General features: G+C 40.6%; 3 protein-coding genes across 3 annotated transcripts; 1 reads left to right on the forward strand and 2 right to left on the reverse strand.

Moving 5' to 3' along the window:
• Positions 1-331: 331 nt before the first annotated feature.
• LOC104816118 (ACT domain-containing protein ACR4-like) lies at positions 332-2,735 on the reverse strand. The gene is made up of 7 exons (XM_010544790.2): positions 2,643-2,735; positions 2,455-2,500; positions 2,213-2,327; positions 2,041-2,108; positions 1,326-1,925; positions 1,112-1,216; positions 332-804 (listed from the first exon to the last, which is right to left on the reverse strand). The coding sequence occupies exons 1-7, from the start codon at positions 2,714-2,716 to the stop codon at positions 454-456; spliced, it is 1,359 nt and encodes a 452-aa protein (XP_010543092.1). The 5' UTR covers positions 2,717-2,735; the 3' UTR covers positions 332-453.
• Positions 2,736-2,750: 15 nt separating this feature from the next.
• Positions 2,751-7,725, reverse strand: LOC104816119 (ACT domain-containing protein ACR4-like). The gene is made up of 8 exons (XM_010544791.2): positions 7,552-7,725; positions 5,066-5,128; positions 4,878-4,923; positions 4,636-4,750; positions 4,464-4,531; positions 3,749-4,348; positions 3,535-3,639; positions 2,751-3,227 (listed from the first exon to the last, which is right to left on the reverse strand). The coding sequence occupies exons 1-8, from the start codon at positions 7,560-7,562 to the stop codon at positions 2,877-2,879; spliced, it is 1,359 nt and encodes a 452-aa protein (XP_010543093.1). The 5' UTR covers positions 7,563-7,725; the 3' UTR covers positions 2,751-2,876.
• A 1,838-nt stretch (positions 7,726-9,563) lies between these two features.
• LOC104816120 (ACT domain-containing protein ACR4-like) lies at positions 9,564-12,129 on the forward strand. The gene is made up of 7 exons (XM_010544792.2): positions 9,564-9,800; positions 9,943-9,988; positions 10,116-10,230; positions 10,335-10,402; positions 10,518-11,117; positions 11,227-11,331; positions 11,655-12,129. Exons 1-7 carry the CDS (start codon positions 9,727-9,729, stop codon positions 12,003-12,005), a joined length of 1,359 nt encoding a protein of 452 aa, XP_010543094.1. The 5' UTR covers positions 9,564-9,726; the 3' UTR covers positions 12,006-12,129.
• The last annotated feature ends 208 nt before the right edge of the window (positions 12,130-12,337 follow it).

Consider the following 12,337-nt stretch of genomic DNA (forward strand, 5'->3'; position numbering starts at 1 on the left):
GATGATCGTCGAAATCTCCAATCGTAATTACCTTCACTAGGGTTGCTTTCCTGCTCGATGTGTTATCAATCGTTACCCTGAAATTGGAACCGAGAGAAACCGAGAAAATTCAACATGAACAACGGAATCCAAGAGAAACCCATCTGACGAAATCCATAAATCTCCAAACTTTCGGGTGAATAATTCAGGAAAAAAAAGGGGGAAGAGAAATCGAGATACTTGGGAGGGTTCATTCTGATGACAAACTTCTCCAACTCATTATCTGAAGAGACAGACGGAGACCAGAAATCCATTGCTTATCCCCCAAATTTCTCCTCACAAAGTACCCAGCAATAATAACCCCATGACCAACTCCAATCAACCACAAACCCCAATTACTTTACAAACACAACCAAATCCAAAGCCTTGGGAAGAGATCTTAGATCTTAGAATGGAAACCCTAAAGAGAAACCCTCAAGAAAATGACTTTGACAAACCCAGGTTATAAAGAAACTTCTCAGACCTTGACTTGAAGAGATTGCTCAACGAGAACTTCCCTGTCTCCTGTTGTGTTCCCGGGGAACCCGAAAAGCCTTCGTCTTTCACCCGAAGAACGGTCCTTCCGATCTGATTTCGCACTGTCTCTATTGTTTGGCTCTTAACCGGCTTCCCAGATGAATCTGTGACGTAGAAAGCATTCACGGCTTGAGAACCCCTCGTTGTCACCTCGGCTCTCGTCACTGACAGACCGTTCTCTCTGAATATACGAGTCACGTCTGAAAGAAGTCCCACTCTGTCTTCCCCGCATAGCTCTAGTCTTATGCCCTGAAAACCACCAAATACCTCTCTCTAGTTATGTCATATATCCATCTCGGTAGGTATGGGTACGGGTTGGATACTCGGAAAAATTGGGATACCAAAATCGAATATCATAATTTGATACCCATATTGGTAATATGATGGTCTTATCCGAATTACGGGTACCCGACAAAATGTTTGGATACTCAAGTACTCGAACAAAAAAAATATGTTGAAAAAAGAATTATAACAAAAAATATATGAAAAACCGAGTACCCAATGTTTGGGTATGGATCCAAGTTTAGAAAAATGAGGAGATTCTTTTCCATCATACCTCTGAAGTTCGTCTCTTTATGGCTGCTTCCAAGCAATGTATCAGCCTCTGTCTCTCGGCTTCCGAACTTACAGGACCACCATCGACATGCCTGATGTAGTACTCCTGTTTATACAACCGAAATCGTTAAGAACTTTTTTCCTGTTATACCCCTTTGAAGAAATCCGAATCTGACGGGTAATATGGGCGAGGGACGTAAGATCGGGAAAAGAACCTGATAGGCCTCTGGACCCTCAGCTATGACAGTGGCGTGATACACCACATATTGCATATCTGTCAATGTACAGACTGCGTCAAAGAAGAGTTTAGGCCGATCAATACACCTCAGGTTAACGACTGTGTAAGCCTTGTCGGTGCAATTCTCCACTGTTATAACGGGTTTCCTCCTTTCACTCGTCGACCCGACATCCAGGTTAGTCATATCGTAGTCACGGTTATCGTACATCATCTGATGGAGTCTCCTTTCCTTGTGGGTCGAACCCATCAAGACAGCAGTATTTGCTATCCTCTTGTCTCGGTTTCCTTCAAGAACGTAGAGCAAGAGCTGCTTGATCTTAGCAATCCGATCAGGATCGTCAATTACAGACCCTGTGGTCTCGTCTGTGATGTAAACAACCGATGCCATTCTTGAGTTGTGAGTCCATACTTCCGCTGCCACGACATTGCAGTTGTTATCGGTCAAGACAGCAAAAACATCCGATAACAAGCCTGGTCTGTCTCTTCCCGTCAATTCGATTGAAGTGTTCTCTGAAATGGCTTGAACCCCAACCGATCTATTCCGAGCCCTGAAGCTACAAGTCCGTGGCCCGAGAGACTGAAACACGAAAAAGAAAATACATAAACTCTCACTGAAGAACAGAACCAACATCGAAATCCAGACTCAAAGAGATGGATCCAAGAAGCAGGAAAACGTTAAGCCCTTGATTTACCTGCTGAATTGTTTCTGCTATGTCCTCCTCCATCACCCTATTTCCATTCTTATCAGTCACATGAAACACTGCAACAACAACAAGCTCGATAGATAAATCGAAACCAGATGGAGTTTCAACAACAACAAACTTGTGTGCATGCAAATCCCATCGATTTGGATCGGTAACGTACCGTCCATGAACCATTCGCCGTCAGAGGAAACGTAAGCTCGACGAATTAAAAGATCCAAATCTGTCAAAACCTGAACTACTTCCAACAAGCTTCCTCTCTTATTTGCACTATCAACCTGTTCCCAGTCCGTAAAAGGTTTCAAACTTGTCAACATCACCAAATCGAAATTACAAACAATCGAAAATAAGGGTTTTCTTTTTCTTTCTCATACGATGATCGTCGAAATCTCCAATCGTAATTACCTTCACTAGGGTTGCTTTCCTGCTCGATGTGTTATCAATCGTTACCCTGAAATTGGAACCGAGAGAAACCGAGAAAATTCAACATGAACAACGGAATCCAAGAGAAACCCATCTGACGAAATCCATAAATCTCCAAACTTTCGGGTGAATAATTCAGGAAAAAAAAGGGGGAAGAGAAATCGAGATACTTGGGAGGGTTCATTCTGATGACAAACTTCTCCAACTCATTATCTGAAGAGACAGACGGAGACCAGAAATCCATTGCTTATCCCCCAAATTTCTCCTCACAAAGTACCCAGCAATAATAACCCCATGACCAACTCCAATCAACCACAAACCCCAATTACTTTACAAACACAACCAAATCCAAAGCCTTGGGAAGAGATCTTAGATCTTAGAATGGAAACCCTAAAGAGAAACCCTCAAGAAAATGACTTTGACAAACCCAGGTTATAAAGAAACTTCTCAGACCTTGACTTGAAGAGATTGCTCAACGAGAACTTCCCTGTCTCCTGTTGTGTTCCCGGGGAACCCGAAAAGCCTTCGTCTTTCACCCGAAGAACGGTCCTTCCGATCTGATTTCGCACTGTCTCTATTGTTTGGCTCTTAACCGGCTTCCCAGATGAATCTGTGACGTAGAAAGCATTCACGGCTTGAGAACCCCTCGTTGTCACCTCGGCTCTCGTCACTGACAGACCGTTCTCTCTGAATATACGAGTCACGTCTGAAAGAAGTCCCACTCTGTCTTCCCCGCATAGCTCTAGTCTTATGCCCTGAAAACCACCAAATACCTCTCTCTAGTTATGTCATATATCCATCTCGGTAGGTATGGGTACGGGTTGGATACTCGGAAAAATTGGGATACCAAAATCGAATATCATAATTTGATACCCATATTGGTAATATGATGGTCTTATCCGAATTACGGGTACCCGACAAAATGTTTGGATACTCAAGTACTCGAACAAAAAAAATATGTTGAAAAAAGAATTATAACAAAAAATATATGAAAAACCGAGTACCCAATGTTTGGGTATGGATCCAAGTTTAGAAAAATGAGGAGATTCTTTTCCATCATACCTCTGAAGTTCGTCTCTTTATGGCTGCTTCCAAGCAATGTATCAGCCTCTGTCTCTCGGCTTCCGAACTTACAGGACCACCATCGACATGCCTGATGTAGTACTCCTGTTTATACAACCGAAATCGTTAAGAACTTTTTTCCTGTTATACCCCTTTGAAGAAATCCGAATCTGACGGGTAATATGGGCGAGGGACGTAAGATCGGGAAAAGAACCTGATAGGCCTCTGGACCCTCAGCTATGACAGTGGCGTGATACACCACATATTGCATATCTGTCAATGTACAGACTGCGTCAAAGAAGAGTTTAGGCCGATCAATACACCTCAGGTTAACGACTGTGTAAGCCTTGTCGGTGCAATTCTCCACTGTTATAACGGGTTTCCTCCTTTCACTCGTCGACCCGACATCCAGGTTAGTCATATCGTAGTCACGGTTATCGTACATCATCTGATGGAGTCTCCTTTCCTTGTGGGTCGAACCCATCAAGACAGCAGTATTTGCTATCCTCTTGTCTCGGTTTCCTTCAAGAACGTAGAGCAAGAGCTGCTTGATCTTAGCAATCCGATCAGGATCGTCAATTACAGACCCTGTGGTCTCGTCTGTGATGTAAACAACCGATGCCATTCTTGAGTTGTGAGTCCATACTTCCGCTGCCACGACATTGCAGTTGTTATCGGTCAAGACAGCAAAAACATCCGATAACAAGCCTGGTCTGTCTCTTCCCGTCAATTCGATTGAAGTGTTCTCTGAAATGGCTTGAACCCCAACCGATCTATTCCGAGCCCTGAAGCTACAAGTCCGTGGCCCGAGAGACTGAAACACGAAAAAGAAAATACATAAACTCTCACTGAAGAACAGAACCAACATCGAAATCCAGACTCAAAGAGATGGATCCAAGAAGCAGGAAAACGTTAAGCCCTTGATTTACCTGCTGAATTGTTTCTGCTATGTCCTCCTCCATCACCCTATTTCCATTCTTATCAGTCACATGAAACACTGCAACAACAACAAGCTCGATAGATAAATCGAAACCAGATGGAGTTTCAACAACAACAAACTTGTGTGCATGCAAATCCCATCGATTTGGATCGGTAACGTACCGTCCATGAACCATTCGCCGTCAGAGGAAACGTAAGCTCGACGAATTAAAAGATCCAAATCTGTCAAAACCTGAACTACTTCCAACAAGCTTCCTCTCTTATTTGCACTATCAACCTGTTCCCAGTCCGTAAAAGGTTTCAAACTTGTCAACATCACCAAATCGAAATTACAAACAATCGAAAATAAGGGTTTTCTTTTTCTTTCTCATACGATGATCGTCGAAATCTCCAATCGTAATTACCTTCACTAGGGTTGCTTTCCTGCTCGATGTGTTATCAATCGTTACCCTGAAATTGGAACCGAGAGAAACCGAGAAAATTCAACATGAACAACGGAATCCAAGAGAAACCCATCTGACGAAATCCATAAATCTCCAAACTTTCGGGTGAATAATTCAGGAAAAAAAAGGGGGAAGAGAAATCGAGATACTTGGGAGGGTTCATTCTGATGACAAACTTCTCCAACTCATTATCTGAAGAGACAGACGGAGACCAGAAATCCATTGCTTATCCCCCAAATTTCTCCTCACAAAGTACCCAGCAATAATAACCCCATGACCAACTCCAATCAACCACAAACCCCAATTACTTTACAAACACAACCAAATCCAAAGCCTTGGGAAGAGATCTTAGATCTTAGAATGGAAACCCTAAAGAGAAACCCTCAAGAAAATGACTTTGACAAACCCAGGTTATAAAGAAACTTCTCAGACCTTGACTTGAAGAGATTGCTCAACGAGAACTTCCCTGTCTCCTGTTGTGTTCCCGGGGAACCCGAAAAGCCTTCGTCTTTCACCCGAAGAACGGTCCTTCCGATCTGATTTCGCACTGTCTCTATTGTTTGGCTCTTAACCGGCTTCCCAGATGAATCTGTGACGTAGAAAGCATTCACGGCTTGAGAACCCCTCGTTGTCACCTCGGCTCTCGTCACTGACAGACCGTTCTCTCTGAATATACGAGTCACGTCTGAAAGAAGTCCCACTCTGTCTTCCCCGCATAGCTCTAGTCTTATGCCCTGAAAACCACCAAATACCTCTCTCTAGTTATGTCATATATCCATCTCGGTAGGTATGGGTACGGGTTGGATACTCGGAAAAATTGGGATACCAAAATCGAATATCATAATTTGATACCCATATTGGTAATATGATGGTCTTATCCGAATTACGGGTACCCGACAAAATGTTTGGATACTCAAGTACTCGAACAAAAAAAATATGTTGAAAAAAGAATTATAACAAAAAATATATGAAAAACCGAGTACCCAATGTTTGGGTATGGATCCAAGTTTAGAAAAATGAGGAGATTCTTTTCCATCATACCTCTGAAGTTCGTCTCTTTATGGCTGCTTCCAAGCAATGTATCAGCCTCTGTCTCTCGGCTTCCGAACTTACAGGACCACCATCGACATGCCTGATGTAGTACTCCTGTTTATACAACCGAAATCGTTAAGAACTTTTTTCCTGTTATACCCCTTTGAAGAAATCCGAATCTGACGGGTAATATGGGCGAGGGACGTAAGATCGGGAAAAGAACCTGATAGGCCTCTGGACCCTCAGCTATGACAGTGGCGTGATACACCACATATTGCATATCTGTCAATGTACAGACTGCGTCAAAGAAGAGTTTAGGCCGATCAATACACCTCAGGTTAACGACTGTGTAAGCCTTGTCGGTGCAATTCTCCACTGTTATAACGGGTTTCCTCCTTTCACTCGTCGACCCGACATCCAGGTTAGTCATATCGTAGTCACGGTTATCGTACATCATCTGATGGAGTCTCCTTTCCTTGTGGGTCGAACCCATCAAGACAGCAGTATTTGCTATCCTCTTGTCTCGGTTTCCTTCAAGAACGTAGAGCAAGAGCTGCTTGATCTTAGCAATCCGATCAGGATCGTCAATTACAGACCCTGTGGTCTCGTCTGTGATGTAAACAACCGATGCCATTCTTGAGTTGTGAGTCCATACTTCCGCTGCCACGACATTGCAGTTGTTATCGGTCAAGACAGCAAAAACATCCGATAACAAGCCTGGTCTGTCTCTTCCCGTCAATTCGATTGAAGTGTTCTCTGAAATGGCTTGAACCCCAACCGATCTATTCCGAGCCCTGAAGCTACAAGTCCGTGGCCCGAGAGACTGAAACACGAAAAAGAAAATACATAAACTCTCACTGAAGAACAGAACCAACATCGAAATCCAGACTCAAAGAGATGGATCCAAGAAGCAGGAAAACGTTAAGCCCTTGATTTACCTGCTGAATTGTTTCTGCTATGTCCTCCTCCATCACCCTATTTCCATTCTTATCAGTCACATGAAACACTGCAACAACAACAAGCTCGATAGATAAATCGAAACCAGATGGAGTTTCAACAACAACAAACTTGTGTGCATGCAAATCCCATCGATTTGGATCGGTAACGTACCGTCCATGAACCATTCGCCGTCAGAGGAAACGTAAGCTCGACGAATTAAAAGATCCAAATCTGTCAAAACCTGAACTACTTCCAACAAGCTTCCTCTCTTATTTGCACTATCAACCTGTTCCCAGTCCGTAAAAGGTTTCAAACTTGTCAACATCACCAAATCGAAATTACAAACAATCGAAAATAAGGGTTTTCTTTTTCTTTCTCATACGATGATCGTCGAAATCTCCAATCGTAATTACCTTCACTAGGGTTGCTTTCCTGCTCGATGTGTTATCAATCGTTACCCTGAAATTGGAACCGAGAGAAACCGAGAAAATTCAACATGAACAACGGAATCCAAGAGAAACCCATCTGACGAAATCCATAAATCTCCAAACTTTCGGGTGAATAATTCAGGAAAAAAAAGGGGGAAGAGAAATCGAGATACTTGGGAGGGTTCATTCTGATGACAAACTTCTCCAACTCATTATCTGAAGAGACAGACGGAGACCAGAAATCCATTGCTTATCCCCCAAATTTCTCCTCTGTTCTTCTGGATTTTCCCAGGATTCCCGGGGCTGTTTTGTGAATATGCGAGAAATCAACGACCTTATGATTTAGAAAACGGGGTCTGAGTTAGGTGGTTTTCCGGTGAGTGGTGGTCTCTCTCTCTCTCTCAAAGGCTTTAATTTTTTTTTTGTTGGGTCAACACTAAACACTTTTGCTGATTATATACTTACGCCACTCTCCACTAGCCCAAAAATCGAATCAAATATTCCAACGTTTTTTTTTTTTGAATACGGCTGTATTTTTCCCCAATTTATTTAAGAATTCAAACTTCGTTTTTATTTTCTTTCTAAAAGTTGAACTGATTTTTTTAGCAAACAATTGAATTTCCCACAAAGGCAAAAGGGTGAAAAAAATATACAGAAACGAAATTAGATACATCGTAAAATTACAAAAATAAAAAATAAAAAATAACGAGGGGTGTATTTATTTATGGGTTATTAATAGCTTTCCAAAACTAGTGGGATCCTGCAAAAGCAAGAGGGTGAAGGCAAATCCTTTTGTCCCACTCTTCTTTGACTCTTTCCAAAGATTTGCCCCTTTTTTATTTAATTTTATGTGGCCCTTGTAGATCTTCTGCAGCTCGCCCCAAGATTCTCCTCTTATTATAAAATTCCAAAAAAAAAAATTAAATTAAATTAATACCTTTGGACCCATAAAAAAAATAGACATGTTAATACCAAGTAGTTTAAATCATAATTAAAATTATAAAATTTTGCTTATAAAAGTCGAGTATTTTCTATAACGTGGAAAGTATTTAGCATGTGTTCCACCGGATTTTTTTTAAAAAAAAGGTTTTTATACACAAAACAAAATAATATTTATTGCTTAAGATCAAAAGCATATTATTTTTTATGTAAAATATATTAAAAACACATAAAAATCTGATTAATTTTTTTTTGCACGACAAAAAAGTGAAAAAAAAAAGTTTATATCAAGGGGACTTGGACGAGATAATATATTTAGATGTTGCAATAGTAATCAAGTGAGTGGATAATATCAATAAATAGCATCATTACAAAATCAGGATTATATTTGGGGGGCGGATGTAGATTATTACTATTGCAACATCTAAATATATTATCTCGTCCAAGTCCCCTTGATATAAACTTTTTTTTTTCACTTTTTTGTCGTGCAAAAAAAAATTAATCAGATTTTTATGTGTTTTTAATATATTTTACATAAAAAATAATATGATTTTGATCTTAAGCAATAAATATTATTTTGTTTTTTTTTAAAATCCGGTGGAACACATGCTAAATACTTTCCACGTTATAGACCTTTTTTTTAAAAAAAATCCGGTGGAACACATGCTAAATACTTTCCACGTTATAGAAAATACTCGACTTTTATAAGCAAAATTTTATAATTTTAATTATGATTTAAACTACTTGGTATTAACATGTCTATTTTTTTTATGGGTCCAAAGGTATTAATTTAATTTAATTTTTTTTTTTGGAATTTTATAATAAGAGGAGAATCTTGGGGCGAGCTGCAGAAGATCTACAAGGGCCACATAAAATTAAATAAAAAAGGGGCAAATCTTTGGAAAGAGTCAAAGAAGAGTGGGACAAAAGGATTTGCCTTCACCCTCTTGCTTTTGCAGGATCCCACTAGTTTTGGAAAGCTATTAATAACCCATAAATAAATACACCCCTCGTTATTTTTTATTTTTTATTTTTGTAATTTTACGATGTATCTAATTTCGTTTCTGTATATTTTTTTCACCCTTTTGCCTTTGTGGGAAATTCAATTGTTTGCTAAAAAAATCAGTTCAACTTTTAGAAAGAAAATAAAAACGAAGTTTGAATTCTTAAATAAATTGGGGAAAAATACAGCCGTATTCAAAAAAAAAAAACGTTGGAATATTTGATTCGATTTTTGGGCTAGTGGAGAGTGGCGTAAGTATATAATCAGCAAAAGTGTTTAGTGTTGACCCAACAAAAAAAAAATTAAAGCCTTTGAGAGAGAGAGAGAGACCACCACTCACCGGAAAACCACCTAACTCAGACCCCGTTTTCTAAATCATAAGGTCGTTGATTTCTCGCATATTCACAAAACAGCCCCGGGAATCCTGGGAAAATCCAGAAGAACAGAGGAGAAATTTGGGGGATAAGCAATGGATTTCTGGTCTCCGTCTGTCTCTTCAGATAATGAGTTGGAGAAGTTTGTCATCAGAATGAACCCTCCCAAGTATCTCGATTTCTCTTCCCCCTTTTTTTTCCTGAATTATTCACCCGAAAGTTTGGAGATTTATGGATTTCGTCAGATGGGTTTCTCTTGGATTCCGTTGTTCATGTTGAATTTTCTCGGTTTCTCTCGGTTCCAATTTCAGGGTAACGATTGATAACACATCGAGCAGGAAAGCAACCCTAGTGAAGGTAATTACGATTGGAGATTTCGACGATCATCGTATGAGAAAGAAAAAGAAAACCCTTATTTTCGATTGTTTGTAATTTCGATTTGGTGATGTTGACAAGTTTGAAACCTTTTACGGACTGGGAACAGGTTGATAGTGCAAATAAGAGAGGAAGCTTGTTGGAAGTAGTTCAGGTTTTGACAGATTTGGATCTTTTAATTCGTCGAGCTTACGTTTCCTCTGACGGCGAATGGTTCATGGACGGTACGTTACCGATCCAAATCGATGGGATTTGCATGCACACAAGTTTGTTGTTGTTGAAACTCCATCTGGTTTCGATTTATCTATCGAGCTTGTTGTTGTTGCAGTGTTTCATGTGACTGATAAGAATGGAAATAGGGTGATGGAGGAGGACATAGCAGAAACAATTCAGCAGGTAAATCAAGGGCTTAACGTTTTCCTGCTTCTTGGATCCATCTCTTTGAGTCTGGATTTCGATGTTGGTTCTGTTCTTCAGTGAGAGTTTATGTATTTTCTTTTTCGTGTTTCAGTCTCTCGGGCCACGGACTTGTAGCTTCAGGGCTCGGAATAGATCGGTTGGGGTTCAAGCCATTTCAGAGAACACTTCAATCGAATTGACGGGAAGAGACAGACCAGGCTTGTTATCGGATGTTTTTGCTGTCTTGACCGATAACAACTGCAATGTCGTGGCAGCGGAAGTATGGACTCACAACTCAAGAATGGCATCGGTTGTTTACATCACAGACGAGACCACAGGGTCTGTAATTGACGATCCTGATCGGATTGCTAAGATCAAGCAGCTCTTGCTCTACGTTCTTGAAGGAAACCGAGACAAGAGGATAGCAAATACTGCTGTCTTGATGGGTTCGACCCACAAGGAAAGGAGACTCCATCAGATGATGTACGATAACCGTGACTACGATATGACTAACCTGGATGTCGGGTCGACGAGTGAAAGGAGGAAACCCGTTATAACAGTGGAGAATTGCACCGACAAGGCTTACACAGTCGTTAACCTGAGGTGTATTGATCGGCCTAAACTCTTCTTTGACGCAGTCTGTACATTGACAGATATGCAATATGTGGTGTATCACGCCACTGTCATAGCTGAGGGTCCAGAGGCCTATCAGGTTCTTTTCCCGATCTTACGTCCCTCGCCCATATTACCCGTCAGATTCGGATTTCTTCAAAGGGGTATAACAGGAAAAAAGTTCTTAACGATTTCGGTTGTATAAACAGGAGTACTACATCAGGCATGTCGATGGTGGTCCTGTAAGTTCGGAAGCCGAGAGACAGAGGCTGATACATTGCTTGGAAGCAGCCATAAAGAGACGAACTTCAGAGGTATGATGGAAAAGAATCTCCTCATTTTTCTAAACTTGGATCCATACCCAAACATTGGGTACTCGGTTTTTCATATATTTTTTGTTATAATTCTTTTTTCAACATATTTTTTTTGTTCGAGTACTTGAGTATCCAAACATTTTGTCGGGTACCCGTAATTCGGATAAGACCATCATATTACCAATATGGGTATCAAATTATGATATTCGAAGGATTTGGATACGGATTTTGGTATCCCAATTTTTTCGGGTATCCAACCCGTACCCATACCTACCGAGATGGATATATGACATAACTAGAGAGAGGTATTTGGTGGTTTTCAGGGCATAAGACTAGAGCTATGCGGGGAAGACAGAGTGGGACTTCTTTCAGACGTGACTCGTATATTCAGAGAGAACGGTCTGTCAGTGACGAGAGCCGAGGTGACAACGAGGGGTTCTCAAGCCGTGAACGCTTTCTACGTCACAGATTCATCTGGGAAGCCGGTTAAGAGCCAAACAATAGAGACAGTGCGAAATCAGATCGGAAGGACCGTTCTTCGGGTGAAAGACGAAGGCTTTTCGGGTTCCCCGGGAACACAACAGGAGACAGGGAAGTTCTCGTTGAGCAATCTCTTCAAGTCAAGGTCTGAGAAGTTTCTTTATAACCTGGGTTTGTCAAAGTCATTTTCTTGAGGGTTTCTCTTTAGGGTTTCCATTCTAAGATCTAAGATCTCTTCCCAAGGCTTTGGATTTGGTTGTGTTTGTAAAGTAATTGGGGTTTGTGGTTGATTGGAGTTGGTCATGGGGTTATTATTGCTGGGTACTTTGTGGTTTGGGGTCTAGGGTTCTAGATGTAAATATATTCATGTGAATATGATTTTATTAATATTAAATATTATTCATCCCATCCTCCTGCTAACTCTTTTGTGAAACTTTAAGAAAAGATCACATTGAATTATTAAGGATAAAAATTTTAAAAATAAAAAGAAAAATAAAGAAGTGAGCGTATGTTAACAATAACAGGT

The sequence above is a fragment of the Tarenaya hassleriana genome, unplaced genomic scaffold (genome assembly GCF_000463585.1).
Source record: "Tarenaya hassleriana unplaced genomic scaffold, ASM46358v1 Cleome241, whole genome shotgun sequence".
Lineage (NCBI taxonomy): Eukaryota > Viridiplantae > Streptophyta > Magnoliopsida > Brassicales > Cleomaceae > Tarenaya > Tarenaya hassleriana.